At 55.5% G+C, this 16,668-nt stretch overlaps 1 protein-coding gene across 2 annotated transcripts in view; it reads left to right on the forward strand.

The window, feature by feature from the left end:
• The first annotated feature begins 696 nt into the window (after nt 1-696).
• The window catches only part of KCNQ1 (potassium voltage-gated channel subfamily Q member 1), a 395,418-nt gene continuing 379,446 nt past the window's right edge, over nt 697-16,668 (forward strand). Inside the window, exon 1 of one of the 2 annotated variants that reach the window (XM_037998840.2) lies at nt 697-1,234. In XM_037998840.2, the coding sequence (XP_037854768.1) occupies nt 849-1,234 (386 nt within the window). In that variant the 5' untranslated portion in view covers nt 697-848. The remainder of the gene's footprint in view (nt 1,235-16,668) is intronic. The other variant, XM_008008132.3, reaches the window with a different exon arrangement.

Consider the following 16,668-nt stretch of genomic DNA (forward strand, 5'->3'; position numbering starts at 1 on the left):
AGCTCGCGCGCCTGGGCACCCGGGGACGCTCACAGTGATCGTGGGGCCGGCACACCCTCACCCAGTACATCCCTTTCCTCCCACCACCCCCAACTCCGGAGCGGCTCAGAGGGAGGGAAAATAGATGCCAGCACCCTACCCCGCCCCTCCTGCCCTGGCTGTGCAGTTCTTGGTGGTGGTGTCGGCCTAGCCTTACCCCTTCCTCCCTGGCTCAGCTGGGGTCCTCCTCCGGGCCAGGCAGAGCAGGCGGGCATCAGAAGTGGGGGCCAAGCAGGTGGGTGAGGGCAGGGCAGGTGCAAGCAGAGGAGACGCAGAGGGGGCGGGGCTAAGCAGGTGGGCGGGGAGAGTCGGAACCAAGCGGGGGGGGGGGGGGGGGGGGGGGTAAATGCACATAGGGGCGGGGTCAAACAGGTGGGCGAGGAAGGGGCGGGGCCAAGCGGGGTAGTTGCAGACAGGAGCGCGGCTAACTAAGCAGGTGGGCGGGGGGTGCGGGGCGGGGCGTGGGCGGGGGCGGGGACAGGCCAAGCCAGGGGGTGAGGCGGGGGCAGGGCCAAGCCGGTCCTTGAGGGAGAGGGCGGGCCAAGCCGGTGGGCGCGGGCAGGGACGAAATGAGCGCGCCGGGCTGGCGGGGGCGGGGCGTGCAGGCGGGGGCGGGGCCCGCCGCTCCGTGAGACCGGTCCTCGGCCACTGCCCCCTCCGGCCCCGCCCCGGGCGCCCGGGCTGGGCCGGCAGCGGCCCCCCGCGGCGGGGCTGGCAGCAGTGGCTGCCCGCACTGTGCCTGGGCGCTCGCCTTCGCTGCAGCTCCCGGTGCCGCCTCCCGGGCCGGCCCGCCGCGGGCTCTCCTTGTTATGGCCGCGGCCTCCTCCCCGCCCAGGGCCGAGAGGAAGCGCTGGGGTTGGGGCCGCCTGCCAGGCGCCCGGCGGGGCAGCGCGGGCCTGGCCAAGAAGTGCCCCTTCTCGCTGGAGCTGGCGGAGGGCGGTCCGGCGGGCGGCGCGCTCTACGCGCCCATCGCGCCCGGCGCCCCAGGTCCCGCGCCCCCTGCGTCCCCTGCCGCGCCCGCAGCGCCCCCAGTTGCCTCCGACCTTGGCCCGCGGCCGCGGGTGAACCTAGATCCGCGCGTCTCCATCTACAGCACGCGCCGCCCGCTGTTGGCGCGCACCCACGTCCAGGGCCGCGTCTACAACTTCCTCGAGCGTCCCACCGGCTGGAAATGCTTCGTCTACCACTTCGCCGTGTGAGTATCGCCACCGGCGACGGCCGGCACGAAGGTGCTTCCTGAGAGCTTGTGTGGGGGAGCTCTGTCCCGGCGCCACCTGCCCCGTAGGGGCTGCGACCCTGGAGCAGAGGAGGGGAGGAAGTGGGGAAACGCAGAAACACAAACTGCACTCCCCCTTGAAGTTCAGGGGCGCTGCTGTGTCGGGGTGCGCAGCTGCTCGCAGGCCCGGCATGGGGAGGGAGCCGGCTGGGGAGGGGACCACCTGGAGCCCAGAATTTGGCTCCACACCTCCGGGGAGGGTCGGTCCAGGTGTGATTCCTTCTGGGAAGAGAAGCCTGCTGGGGAGCGCACCTTTGGGTTCAGTAAGAGAACCCCTCAAGGTCGGCTGAGACTCGAGGCTCAGGAGCCCCCAAGAGAGAAGGCGCCTGATGTCCAGCTGGTGCCACATCTCAGACCCCTCTGAGGCCCAGTTGTACTCTGGGGCAGGGGGCTGCCCAGGAGAGGAAGGTGACGGTGGCAGTGCTCCCTGAGGGCTCAGCGTGCCATGGGGCGTCCCCACCGGCCTCACATTAACCGAACCAAGCTCCTGAAAACCTGGCTTGATGCAGAGTGGAGAGGCACGTTTGCAGCTCTCACTCAGAGGCAGCTGTGCTCCCGCAGACGGTAGCGCTGGTAGCAGAGGCTCCTGGCCCTCCCTGTTACCAGGTGGTTCCAATTCCCGGTACAGCGTGCCTGAGCAGGGCTGGGCACTGGATTTCTCGGGGATGGGCCCAGGAAGTCACCTCCAGAAAGGTCCAGGCTGCTCTCCTCAGTGGCTGCCTGGGGCCCTCCCCCGCCGCCCCAGTGGCCCTACTTCCTGGCTGCCCAGCCAGCGGCCTTTTGGTGTGGTGCCAGCCTCTGGCCTGGGAGCCCTCTACCCAGCCATCCCATGGCTGATGGCCGTGGGGCTCACCTGAGGGCTGAAGGGTGGTCTCCCTGAGCATCCTCAGGTGGAAGCATCTCCTCTGCCTTGGGCAGGCTCAGTAGAGAACTGGCTGGAGGGCATTCTGGGGCCTGTCCATGCCTGCTGGCAGCTGCCACCAGCAAGAGCCAGGCCCCAGCCAGCTTCAAGCATGGTCTCAGGTGAGGGGGTGGGGTAGAGGTCGCAGGGCTACTGCCTTCCTTGCTGAGAGGTGGCCTTCCACATCAGGAAGGGGAAGTCTCAACCACCTCTATCCTCAAAGATGTGGTTGGGGTGTTATCTTGGAGACTTTTCCCCACCCCGGCTCCCAAGCCCCTGTCTCCTGACATGTCAGCGGGTGCCTGGGCCACAGCCGCTGCTGGTCTGTGAGAGGAACTGGCTCTGCTCATGGCTGCAGCAGCGGGGGCTTGGCTTGGGGTTTGGGAGATGTTCGTGTGCAGTGACCCAGGGGAACCCACCCAAGTCTGATGCCACTGTGCAAATGTCCAGCAGATGCCAGATTCACAGGTGCTGTGTGCTGTTGGCCACCTGCCTCCTGGACCCCAGACTCTCTGAGATGTCCAGGGGTGGGAAGACCCCCTCAGCCAGAGGCCAAGACAAAGTGCCTGCAGACCCCCTCAATTCTCGCTTGAGGTTTGTGGACATGTGCCTCTGGGCTCACTGCAGCCACCCGTGCGGAGGAAGAGGAGGAAGAGGGCTCGTCACGCCCCAGAGGAAGTCTCTGATTGCACTTGTGTTTTCTTCCTGATTTGGATTGTTTAGGTCTCGGAAGTTTGCTCAGCAGAGTCTACCTTTACCCAGCCTCCGTAGAGCTGGCAAGGCAGGGGTGGCTTCTGGGCACAGGGGCAGGAGGGCTTCTGTGAGGGGGTGGCCAGGAAAGGGATGCTTCTGTGAAATGGCCAGACTCGGGGTTGGTCCTTTCCAGCTCTGGGCCCTGTCCCTGTAAGATGTGTGCCTGGCCCTGGGAAGTTGTCATGAACAGCCCCTTCCCAGGTACCTCCATGCGGGGTGGGACTGGAGGTGGACCCTGGCTGGGCAGGACATGTGGCTTGGTGGGGGCCTGGGAGATGCACTCCCACCCTCAGTGCTCTAGGAGGTTGGCAGGACCAGTCTCTCAAGGGGAGACCTGGTCATAGAGCCAGGATGGCAGAGTAGCTGGAGGCTACCTACAGCCTCACAAAATCAGATCCAGCCCTGTGCCAGTCCAGCCCTTGTGTTGCTGTAAGAAGTCTTGGCAATGGTGGCAGAGACAGGGCCCTTTCCTTAGGTGGATTGTGAAATGAGAAGTATTGTGGTTTTTGACCTGAAGATGACAAGCCTGGCCTTGAAGAGCCAGGGCCCAAGCGTGTGTGCAGGGGGGTTGAGGCAGGAGCCGGTGTTCCGCTGACCCTACAGGGCTAGGCGAACTCTCCTGTGTGTGGCTGGGGAAGCCAGTCAGGATATCCTGTCCCCTCCTTGGGGAACCCCCGCCCCCAGGAGAGCAGCTCTTCCTGTGTTCCTTTTGGCCTCCCTGGGCTGGCCGGGGTGGACACGGCACCTGGGCCACAACCCTTGCCCGCTTAGGCTTCCTACCCCCAACACCCCCAGTTATCTGTGGCTGCTTGTGCCCCCACTGGGGGCAGCTCCCATCTTAGCTGAGGGGATGGGGATCCGTACAGCCCTGCTGCACCCAGAGGTCCTAGCTCCCTTGCTGTGAGCCTTCGTCAGGGGTGTGGACATCCAGCTGGCATCTATTCTGGTTGCTGAGACGCTTGGAGATCCTGGTTGTGGTCAAGGAGAGGGATTTGAGGGGGGACCTGGAGTGCATGGGGACAGCCCTCGTAGGCTCTCAAACCCAAGCCTGGCTCAGCAGCCGCTGTTCCCCCTTCCCACAGCCTTGCCTTTCCTTGTTTCCCAAGAACTTTCCAGGGGTATTGGCAGAACCCTCACGGATGCATGTTAATCAACAATGGAGCCAGAAGCAGGTCCTGGAGGTGGATTGGGCCGATCTGGTTGCCTCCCCAAAAGACAAAGCCATGCAGAGGCCAGCTCTCAGGGTGCAGCACCCACCTTTGTGAACCTCAGTGCCCTCCTGTCTCCAGGCTCTGGCATTGGAGTCTGAGGCAGCTGCTGGGCAGTTGTTCTGTAGCTGGGCAGGGAGGCCGGAGGCTGAAGCAGGTGCTGCAGCTGGGCACAGAGGAGGACGGAGCTCTTTGGGCCATCAGGTCTCTTTCCATCTTCTTTAAGACCCCTCCACCCACTCCTCAGCCCTAGATTCCCAGTAAAACTGGGAATTCCTTTTGGGGCTTTTCCCAGTGCCACCTTCTGTGGGGCCTGAGTCTTTGGTCTCATCCTCTGGCTGTGTGGGGTCACCTCACCTCCATTACAGACCCAGCCCAGTGTTTCTGGATCCACTCTTGCCAACATGTTGAGTGCCTAACTGTGGCTTCACTCTAGTTGGGGGGAACACAGGCATCCCTTACCCCTGGCCATCAGCTGGGGAGGGGGTAGTCCAGGTGGCAAAAGAGCCTGGAGTCTGGGAGAAAGGGCCTCCCCAGTCTGTGTGGGGACAGGGGGTCAGAAGCATGGTAGGGACTTGGGTCCTTGGAGGTGGCCCGGGCAGTGCCTGGTGGGCGTGGAGCAGGTGGCAGGGTTTTGTGTCTGTGCATGGTCCCATGGTTGGGCTGCCTTGGCCAGGGTCCTGGGCCTTCTGAGTCTGCGTCTTGTCCTCTGTGGCAGAGGCTACTGGTGCTGGCGCCCTCAGTGCAGGGTGCCTCAGTTGGAGGGAACATTCGTCCGTGCCTGGCACTGAAGCCACAGCTCCCTGTGGGCATGGTACTCGCAGCTTGAGCCTACAACCCTGGGGTGCTGGAGGCAGGGGGGTCCCTTTTCACTTGGCAGTTGCGAGGTCCTGGAACCTTTGCACATAATGTGCTGGCTGCGATGTGTCGCGGGGCCAGGTCTGAGGGAGGGGCTTTGCAGGGACACTCCTGGGTGCCGATGGGATGAAATTCTGCTGGGTGTGAGGGCCTGGGGTGCAGCTGGGCCGTCCAGTGCGAGGTCAGGTGGTTGGAGCCAGGGAGCTGGCATGTCAGCTGCTGCTATGAGTTCTGCCACGTGCCGTCCTGGCATATGGCACGTCCTGCAGAGGACAGGAAGGGTGAACAGCTCCGAACCCACCCTATGTGTGTTCCAGAGCTGGAAACAGGTTGTGTGGAGCTGAGCGCCTTTGGGGGCAGCTGAGATGGGCAGGAGCACCATGCCCACCGCGGGTATCAGAGTGACAGGGATTGGCAGGCAATTCCACTCGGGTGGCTGATGCCGCTGTTTTTAAAGGTGTTGGGTGCCGAGAATTCTGCTCCTGCTGCCAGGCTGGTTTCAAGTCTGCTCCTTCTACGCTTGACGCCCTTGCCAGGGTGATCCAGAGTTGCTCAGACGAGCAAGCGTCCTTGAGTCCCGGGGTGCTGTTAGCAGGGCTGTTGCCTGACGCAGCAGGTCCAGGGAGCTCATGCCTTCCAGCGATGGGGATGCCACCGGTCTCTATAGCCAAGGTGCAGACACACGCATCCTGGTCCTGAGCCCCTGCTTGGCCCTGGGCAGGGCCCCCAGTCCCTTGCATTCCACCGGCCTTGTCTGGGAGGTGGACGAGCCCTCCCTAGCCCTGACATTCCAAACTGGCTTTTGGCCCCTGCGATATGTCACTGTGATTCAAGACTCTGTCCACGGGCAAGAACAACAAGGCTGGGACAATCTCATCTCAGGCACCTGTGGGAGGAGACAGGTCCCAAGGCCGGTGATGCCAGGAGAACATTCCAGGCCTAGAAGGAGCTGAGAGAGCAGACGCCCAAGGGGAGATGCTGGCATGTGGCCAGTGTCAGGAGAGTATGGTGTCAGCCTGGGGAGATGCAAAGAAGCTTCCAGAAGCCCAACATCTGCTGCTGGGGGGGAGAATGAGGCAATGAATGTCACCATCCTGGGCCACTTTGACCTAGACCCCAAGGATTTGGTTACAGAGGGGAGGGCGGCAGGGTCTGGCTTCACTCTCAGGAGGTGCCTTGGGGCTGGCCAGTATGGGATTGCTGTCACCACGGGTCACTGCAGCCCCTGGGCGCTCCTACACCATGCTCTGCTTGCACCCGGGGTCCCTGCAGGCATGTCGGTGAGACCGTCCTGGCCTCCACACCACTTCCTGGAGGGTGGCTGTCTCTCTCTAGCACCTCCTCGGAGCACCATGAGAAACCCCAGACCTCATGGATGCAAAATTATTGTGGTCGATGAAGGGAGGCGGCTGGCGTCTCTGGTACCGGCTGGGTGACCACAGGGATGCCGCGTGACCCTAGTCCAGGGGGCCGGTTTTACGTGAGGCATCTGACCATGTGATGGGGTGTGGCTTCCGCTGCCCGGCCCAGCCCCCTTCTGGGAGCTGCACGTGGGTGGGTGCTGGCTGGGCAGGGTCTTCTCTCTGGGGAGCAGGCCCTGGCTGGGGGTGGGGAAGATCCATGATGGGACCCAGGTGTCTTCCCACTTCTCAACCATCTCCTGGGAAGTTCTAATATTTGGTTCAGGGTGTGGGGTCTGTCTGAGCAGGCGTGGTGCTTCCAGAAGGATCCAGGTTAAGGGTGGTGTGTCCAAGGGGGTGCCTGAGCCCTTCTGCAGAAACACCATTCCCCACAGAGCAGCAGTCCTCAACCTTTTTAGTACCAGAGACCTGTTTTATGGAAGAAGATTTTTCCACCGGGACAGTGGTGATCTTGGGATGAAACGGTTCCATCTCAGATCATCAGGTAATAGATTCTCATTAGAAGCACGCAACCTAGATCCCTCGCGTGCGCAGTTCACAATACGGTTTGTGCTCCTGTGAGAATCTAATGCCAGCGCTGATCCAACAGGAGGTAGAACTCAGGTGGTCATGCTCATTCACCTGTCACTCCCTCACTGCTGTACGTCCTGCTCCCTAACGGGCCACGGACCCGGGGTTGGGGAACCTTGTCTTAGAGGATCGAGGCTCGGGGCCATGGGATCGGCACTGTCGTTGCCCTTGGAGGGCTCTGAGCACCGGAAGGACCTGACTGTGGTCCCAGGCACTGTGTGGGATGGACCAGCAGAAAGGCTCCCAGGAGGGCGGTGGCTCCGTCATCAGCACGGGACTGTCGTGATGAGCCGCCTGGAGTCTGTTGGCATCTGCCTGGCCACCTCTGGCAGGAACTTCTCTTGATTGAAGAGCCGGGCCGGGGAGCTGACCCCAGGACATGCCCCTGCCCACTCTGGGGCCTGGGGCCTGGGCTCTGCTCCCCATTTTGCTCATCCACGCACAGACGGGGGCATTTGGGTTGCCTTACAGATGGGACAGCCAGGCCTGGCCACTTTGCTCATGCCACACCCAGAAAGCCCTTAGGATGCTGTGGTCTTGAGTGAGGTGACGCACTGTTCCTGGCCTCAAGTCCAGTTTGTTTCCACGGGCACCCCCGCTCCCACCTAGCACTTGCCACAAGGAAGCACCCCGAGGACTGTCCCCTTTGAGAGGCGGCTCCCAAAGCCTTGCTCTGTGCCTGCATCCTGGTGGCGGGTGAACTCTGGCTGCCCTCACCCAGAGGGTGCAGGTTCCCTGGGGGTGGGGGCTCTTGGCTTCCCCTCCATATCTGCTAAGGTGCGTGCCTTTCTCTGCTGCCTTCCCAAATCACACTCTGGGGCGCACTGAAAGGGTGCTCTGAGTAGCTCTCCCCAGCTCCTGGCTGAACTTGCTCCAGGCAGAGACTTGAAGAGATTCAGAAAGCAGGAACCACAGGCAGAGCAGCTGGACAGGGACCCCCGCCCCTGCACTCCCTTCAGCCCTGGAACGCTCCTCTGCATGGAGACAGCCCAGCTGCACTGGGACCCCTCACCCCACCCTGAGGCCAGGGGCTGCCTCCTCGACTTCCACTCAGAGCAGCCTGGGCAGCTCAGAGGAGGGAGCAGAAGGATCTCTGACTGAGAGGGGCAGACCCCTCCCAGAGGCAGCCCCACAGAGGGGAGCAGCTGGAGACAGGGGGCGGGAGCCTCCTCTGGCTGTGTCTGAGCAGCCCCAGGAGCCATGCGCTTCAAGCGTTTGATCTTGGCGGGCCCTGGGCTTGGCATTCTATTCCATGACGTCTCCAGCTGTTCTCTTGTGAAGAGTCACGTCTGTGTTCTTGGCTAGGATGGCTCAAATATTATAAAACATACAGCTTTGCTAATTAAAACAGCATGACACTGCCTTATAGGCAGGCAGATCACCAATGGAACAGCTTTTCAAAACCGCATGTAACTCCATTGTATATGAATTTTAGTAAAAGACAGAGGTAGCATCTCCAACCAGTGGGGAACAGATGGGCAGCTTCATGCGTGCTGCGGCGTGGGTGGGTGGCCACGTGCAAAGTGATCAGACTGTACCCACTTGTCACATCACACACCAGGATAGACTTCCAGGGGGGCAGAAGACCACTTGGGTACCAAAAGAAAGCACCTGGAATTCTTTAACCTGAGAGTGAAGAAACTTTTCTATGACTTGAAAGCTAGATGCGTGGAGGAGGAGATTTATGTGTTTGACCACATAAGAAAGAAGCAACCTTGGCCGGGCATGGTGTCTCACGCCTGTAATCCCAGTACTTGGGGAGGCCGAGGCGGGCGGATCACCTTAGGTCAGGAGTTCAAGACCAGTCTGACCAACGTGGTGAAACCCGTCTCTGCTAAAAATACAAAACTAGCCGGGCGTGGTTGCTCATGCCTGTAATCCCAGCTACTTGGGAGGCTGAGGCAGGAGAATCGCTTGAACCTGGAAGGCGGAGGTTGTGGTGGGCCGAGATCGCACCATTGCACTCCAGCCTGGGTAACAAGAGCAAAACTCCATCTCAGGGGAAAAAAAAAAAAAAGCAAACTTAACGGGAAACAGCCAATGCCAGGCTGGGGGAATGTGCTGTTTGATGAAGGGTTAATCTCTTTACTATAGAAAGAGTTTCTGAAAACAGAAGAAAACCCACAGCCAGCAGGAGATATGAACACCACTCACAGTTCAGCAACCCACAGGGGGCCCTTGAACATGTGAGAAGGTGCCACCTACACTCCTGGCGAGAGGGGTGCCGAGGAAATGTCACTGAGGTCCCGTCGGGCTGGCAGAAATCCTTTGGCATTTGCTAGCAGGCGTGCAAGAGGGTAGACTCTGAGAGAAGGGGATTTGGCAACATCTAGCAAAACTGTCTGCACTGACCCTGACCCAGCAATCCCCTCCCCGGAACCTACCTGAAGGCACCGGCACCGGCAAAGGCAGGAAAAGCCAGTGGGAAGGGCTGCTTGCGAAAGTACTGTTTGGAAAACTGCAAATGCCCATTGTAGGAGACTGGTTGAATCAGAGATGTGTGGAATCTTATGCAGCTGTAAAAGAGGAATGCATAGATCTGTCTTATTATGGAGTGATTATCAGGATTTATTTATTTTTTTAGACAGGATCTTGCTGTGTTGGCCAGGGTGGTCTTGAACTCTTGGCCTCAAGCAATCCTCCCACCTCAGCCTCCCAAAGTGCTGAGATTACAGGTATAAGCCAGCACACCCAGCATATCAGGATACTTTTTAAGTGAAAAAGCACAGTGAATAAAAATATAGCAGCTATTCTTCGTCTGATAAAGGGGAAGATGCAAGTCTAGATGTATATTAAAAACAAAAGCAATGGAAGCCTCCAAATCTTAAAAGTTTACCTCAAAAGGAGGGGGGGTATGGAATCAAGATGTCTCTGAACGTACCTTGTTTTATAGATTTCACTTTGGAGCCATGTAAATAGTTTGCATAATTTTAAAAAAGCTGTTCCTAATTGCTTAGTGAAAAATCCCTAAATAAATCTTAACCAGAAAAAGTAGTCCCTCAAAACTGAAACAAATGAGCCTAAAAATGTGTGCTGAATTAGTGGCTTAACCACCCAGAAGGACTGATTTCAGGTGATATATTTCTAGCGGGTTACTGCTGAAGACAAATAGAGCTGCATGCAGTGACCACATCACTGTTGTGACACTATTTGTTTTATTATTCTAAGAGTGCTGCATGCGAATTGCAGGTTAAGATAAGTAATTGTGTTGGTGTCACCCAAAATGGAGGTTTTACAAAATATGATTCACATATAAACAGAATTAAAAACAACCGTATGATCATCTCAATAGATGTAGAAAAAATTTTTTGATAAAATTCATCATCCCTTCATTTAAAAATCCTCAACAAAAATAGGCATCAAAGGAACATATCTCAAAATAATGAGAGCCATCTATGACAAACCCATGGTAAATATGATACTGAATGGGTAAAAGCTAGACGCATTCCCCTTTAAGAATAGGAACAAGACAAGGATGCCCACTTTCACCACTCCTATTCAAAATAATACTGGAGGTCCTAGCCAGAAAAATCCGGCCAGAGAAAGAAAAGGGGATCCAAATAGGAAAATAGGACCTCAAACCATCTCCCTTCACCAATGATGGAAGATTCTATACCTAGAAAACCCTAAAGAGTCTGCCAAAATCTCCTGGAACTGTAAGTGAAGTCTCAGGATACAAAATCCATGTGCAAAAATCAGCATTCTTTTTTTTTTTTTTTTTTTTTTTTTGAAACGGAGTCTCATTTTGTCACCCAGGCCAAGTGCAGTGACGCAATCTCAGCTCACTGCAAGCTCCGCCTCCTGGGTTCACACCATTCTCCTGCTTCAGCCTCTTGAGTAGCTGGGACTACAGGTGCCTGCCACCATGCCCCGCTAATTTTTTGTATTTTTTAGTAGAGAAGGGGTTTCACTGTGTTAGCCAGAATGGTCTCAATCTCCTGACCTCGTGATCCACTCGCCTCGGCCTCCCAAAGTGCTGGGATTACAGGCGTGAGCCACTGCGCCTGGCCAATCAGCAGCATTCTTATACACCAATGACATTCAAGCTGAGAGCCAAATCAAGAATGCAATTCCATTTATAATAGACACAAAAAGAATAAAATACCCAGGAATACATCTAACCAAGGGGGTGAAAGATCTCTACACAAGAGTTACAAAACACGGCTGAAAGGAATCATAGATGACAGAAATGGAAAAACATTCCATGCTGATGGGTTGGAAGAATCAATATTGTTAAAATGGCCATATGGCCCAAAGCAATCTACAGATTCAATGCTATTCCTATCAAACTACCAATGTCATTTTTCATAGAATTAGAAAAAACTATTCTAACATTCGTGTAGAACCAAAAAGCCCAAATAGCAAAAAAGAAACTAAGCCAGAGGCATCATGTTACCAGACTTCAAACTATACTTCAAGACTACAGTAACCAAAACAGCATGGTACTGGTACAAAAACAGACACATAGACCAATGGAACAGAATAGAGAACTCAGAAATAAAGCCACACACCTATAGCCATCTGATCTTCAATAAAATCAACAAAAATATGCCATGGGGAAAAGGCTCCATATTCAATAAATGGCTCAGGAATCACTGTCTCCCCGTATGCAGAGGAATGAAATCGGATTCCTATCTATCACCATATACAAAAATTAAAGACAGATTAGACGTGGCCAGGCACAGTGGCTCATGCCTGTAATCCCAGTACTTTGGGAGGCCAAGGTGGGTGGATCATGGGGTCAGGAGTTTGAGACCAGCTTGGCCAAGATGGGGAAACCCTGTCTCTACTAAAAATACAAAAATTAGCTGGGTGTGATGGTACGTGCCTGTAGTCCCAGCTACTTGGGAGTCTGAGGCAGGAGATTGCACCACTGCACTCCAGCCTGGGTGACAAGAGCGAAACTCTATCTCAAAATAATAATAATAGTAATAATAAAGATTAGATGTAAACATTAGACTACAAACTGAAAAAATCGTGGAAGAAAACCTAATACCCTTTTCAATATTGGCCTTGGCAAATAATATATAGCTAAGTCCTCGAAAGCAATTGCAACAAAACTAAAAATTCACAAGCGGGACCTAATTAAAGAGCTTCTGCACAGCAAGAGAGACTGTCAAGGGAATAAACAGACAACCTATAGAACGGGAGAAAATATTCGCAAACTTTGAACTGACAAAGTCCTAATATCTGGCGTCTACAAGGAATTAACAAATCAACAAGCAAAGAAACAACCCCATTAAAAAACGCCTGTAATCTCAGCACTTTGGGAGGCCAAGGCGGGCGGATCACAAGGTCAGGAGATCAAGACCATCCTGGCTAACGTGGTGAAACCCCGTCTCTACTAAAAAAAATACAAAAAAATTAGCTGGGTGTGGTGGCGGGCACCTGTAGTCCCAGCTACTTGGGAGGCTGAGGCGGGAGAATGACGTGAACCCAGGAGGTGGAGCTTGCAGTGAGCTGAGATCGCGTCACTGCACTCCAGCCTGGGTGACAGAGTGAGACTCCATCTCAAAAAAAAAAAAAAAAAAGTGGGCAAAAGATATGGTAGACATTTCTTTAAAAGAAGACATACAAGCAGTCAAACACCTGAAAAAATGCTCATCACGGATCATCAGAGAAATGCAAATCAAGGTCAGAGTGAGATACCATCTCACGCCAGTCAGAATGGCCTTTGTTTAAAAAGTCTAAAAACAACAGATGCTGGAGAGACAGCAGAGAAAGGGGAACACTTACATCCTATTGATGGGAATGTAAATGAGTACAGCCACCATGGAAAGCAGTTTGGAGATATCCCAGAGAACCAAGAGTTGAACTACCGTTCGATCCAGCAGTCTCATGTGCTGAATGTATACCCTAAGAAAAATTAGTCGTCCTACCAAAAAGACATATGCACCTATACAGTCATGGCGAAAGACATAGAATCAACCCTGGTGCCTGTCAATGGTAGATCGAATAAAGAAAATGTGGTATAGATACACCATGGAATACTATGCAGACATGAAAATCATGTCCTTTGCAGCAACATGGATGCAGCTGGAGGTCATTATCCTAAGGGAATTAATGCAGAAACTGAAAACCAAATACTGCATGGTCTCACTGATTATAAGTGAGGGCTAAACATCGAATACATGTGGACATGAAGATGAGAACAAGAGACACTGGGAAATACAAGAGTGGGGAGGGAGGAAGGGGAGCAAGGTTTGAAAAGTTACCTGTGGGTGCTGTGCTCACTACATGGGAGACAGGATCTGTTTATACTCTAAACCTCAACATTATGCAATATACCTTTGTAACAAACCTGCACTTATACCTCCTGAACCTGTTAAAAAAGTTGAAAAAAAAAAGTGGACACTTTTGGCATGGGAGAAAAAAAAAAAACAAACCAGATGTAAGTTAGAAGAGGTTAAGCAAAAATCCTCCATCCCTACATTTGAAATGAGGACTACATTCATGTATGCATCCATGATGACATTTACTTAAATATCTCTGTTTACTGGAAAGGCCCAGGACCAAGGACCACTCAGTAGCTAAGAGCATCTCTAGACCCCAGACTGTGGCCTCTAGGTACCATTTCCCCCTGAAAGAAACCAGGGCCCCTGGCGGGTTTCAGGTTGTGGGGGGAGATGTGCAAGCTAAGCCTGGAGTATTCATCACAGCAGAAGGCAGGGAAGTTATCAAAGGCCCTCTAGGGCCATGTCAGTGGGACTCGAAGGTGTCCCTGTCGTCCCCCTTCTCCCCAAGCTGAAGATGCAGTGGGTAAGCCTCACTGAAAATAACAGAGGAAGTGGATGAGCTGCATCAATGGGGTTCAGATCCCAAGTTCATCCTGATACTGAGGGGCAAAACCAGCGGACTTTGATTTGCATTTCTCTGATGATCTATGGAGGTCGACAGGGAGACCACTCATGATGTTGAATCCTGGCAGAGTAAATGGAGAGAATCTGACACGTGTCCCTGCCGTGATTCCCCTGTGAACTGTAACTTGCGGAAACCCAGCAGCTCATGAGGTTGCCTCTTTCTTCAAGACTCCCGCAGATGCCTGAAGCAGCAGTGCTGCTAAAGTCCTGCCAGACTCCAGCTCCTGGTGAGGTCAGGGATTCCACATGGAGCGTCACGGCTGCCAACCTCTCCAAAGCAGCGAAGGCCTTTGGATGGGGCACAGAAAGCGCTCCCATCCACAATGCTTCCTTGCCTGGGTGGGTGGATGGATGGATGGATGGATGGATGGATGGATCGATCTCACCAAACCTCGTGCTCTAAGTACAAGTTTACTGGAAATACTCGGGCCAGAGGAACACGCTGAATGACACTACAAGAGGCCGCTTGCGAAATCCCAGTGGTGGGGGATGCTGCATAGGACACATGACCTGATTTCCTCAGTAAGTCAATGACCAAGAAATAATGGGAAGGGAAGGGGGAAAGAACCACCTATCCACCAGTTGTGACATTGGCCTTAGTTAGGTCCTCACTAAATAAATGACAACAAATATTGTATTAAATCACTTCTGGTTTGCTGACATGTTCCATTTGTGCCCATGCCCCACCTGCCAGGGTGCATTTCTGATCCACGTGCCCATTTGGGAGGGTTTGGGGCTGTTGGGATGCTTTTGTGCACGGCTTCCTTCCTTCCCAAGCACAGGGGCTTAATGGCGCTCTGGAGCAGACAGACCAGAGTCTGCACCCAGCTCCCAGCTGGCCATGTTACCTCAACCGTAAAACGAGGAGAGGCAGACTTCTCTGGGACGCGGTGGTGGGGACACTGGTCTGTCTCCTCTGGGCCCCGTGGTGCCTCGTGGTGTGAGGTTAGGATGTGGGACGTGGTGTCCAGGGGCTGTGTGGCCTGCCTGGAGCTGGGCAGAGACAAAGCACGTATGTGACACTCCCTGACTTTAGGCCATAACAGGGGCGGGGGAGCGGTGGGGCAATCAGGGTTCCTGGAGGAGAACCCCATGTAGTTCCTCACTGCAGGGCTTAGTGGGAGCAGGTGAAGGCTTACCTGTCTCAGGTAATGAGGAGCTGTGGGAGTCTGAGACAGTCTGGCTCCTTTAAGGGTATGTAGGGGTCACTGCCAGTCTGTAGCTCCCTCCGTGCGGGGCAGACTGTGGCACTGTGGTGACTGGCAGTGCTGACTTCCTCTAAGCCAACCAGGCAGGGACCAGTCAGCTTGTTCTTCTGTCCACAGTGGAGGGCAGCCCTGGGGGTGAACAGCTGACCGTGAGGGCGTGGTCGCTCCCCCCAGACCACCCTGGAGGCCCCCTCAGCCCTCCTGCCTACAAAGAGCTCCCCCTATGTGGCGAGAGGCCTGGGCCTCAGAGGTGGATGATTGGAGTCTGTGAAATCAGGGCAAGGGTTCACTTCTGCTTAAAACCCACTCTCCTTCCCTGCGGAGAAACGTGAGGCCAAAACCTGCGGCTGGGTCAGAGGACTGGTTTAGTAAGAATTGTTTGTTTTTTTTTTCTTTTATGTGGTTACCTGCTAGCCAGAAAAGGTGTGTGGTTTTGCAGTCTTTCAGACAAATGAATAGCAGCTGACGTGAACAACTGTTTCTCCTCCAGGCTCCAGAGCCCCACCCCAGTGCAGATGTGGAAGCTTAGTTCTTCCAAAACCCAGACGGGCCTCGGTGTCCTGACTGCCACCCCCAGGGCGCCCCTCACTCAAGTCCTTGCTCGCAGCGCCCGTGGGCAGCAGAGGTCTCCGGAGACGCAATAGGGCCCAGACCCCTACCAGCCTGTGGCCCAGCTGGGGGCAGGACTCCGGGGCAGGGCGAGTCCCTGAGTGACCTGATTCTCTGTGGGCAGGCCGGGCAGGGTGGCTGCGGGGCAGTGGCGCCTTTGCTGCTGGCCTGTATTTCTCTGGCTGGACAGATACTGCGCTCATATCCCTGGTCTTTCAGGGGGCTCTGTGGCTGCTGGAGGGCAGCAGTGCCCCAAGGGAGGAGAAGGTGCCCAAGCCCCCAGGCGGCCCTGTGGGTACAGGTACTTGTCTACTCCGTGCATCAGTCCTGCTTCCCAACTCAAGGCTCTGGCCTCCACAGGCCGCCTCCCTTCCTCCCTGCCTCCCTTCCTCCCTGCCTCCCTTCCTCCCTCCCTTTTTTCCTGTGGCTCTGAGGCCTACTGGAGAAAGGCTGTGTCCATGCGTTTGGAAGGCCTCTCAGGTACAGGGACTGTCAGCCCAGCTATAAGGGGACCTTGGACCACAAGTTTGCATGGGCCCCTTTGCCAAAGCCCTGTGCCCACTGCCGGGGAATGCTGGGGACTCCACTCTGGTGGGGTGGTGGGGCTGGGTGGGAGCAGCTCCCCATCCAGGTGGCTGTGGCCGGGGCTGTCTCTGGATGCTCCGAGACCCTTATGAGAGGGAGGTAGGTGTGTCTCCACAGTGGAGGACCAGATCTCTCTGGTGCCAAAGACTGCTTCAAGCCTTTGGAGAAGCACTTCGCCCCAGGCTGGGGTGTGACTGCTTCTGGTTTAGGGTCGCTGCCTGTGCAGGTGGCCCTCTTGTCAGTCTTGTCTGCTGCCTGGGGGTGTGGCCTCTTGTGGAGGGCCCCTGTTCTGGGTGGTACCGCTACAGGACCTGGGCTTCCAGGGGTGTCCGGGAGTCAGATGGGCCTCCCTCTCCTGGCCTCCACTGGGTGCAGGGGTG

The sequence above is a fragment of the Chlorocebus sabaeus genome, chromosome 1 (assembly GCF_047675955.1).
Source record: "Chlorocebus sabaeus isolate Y175 chromosome 1, mChlSab1.0.hap1, whole genome shotgun sequence".
Classification (NCBI taxonomy): Eukaryota; Metazoa; Chordata; class Mammalia; order Primates; family Cercopithecidae; genus Chlorocebus; species Chlorocebus sabaeus.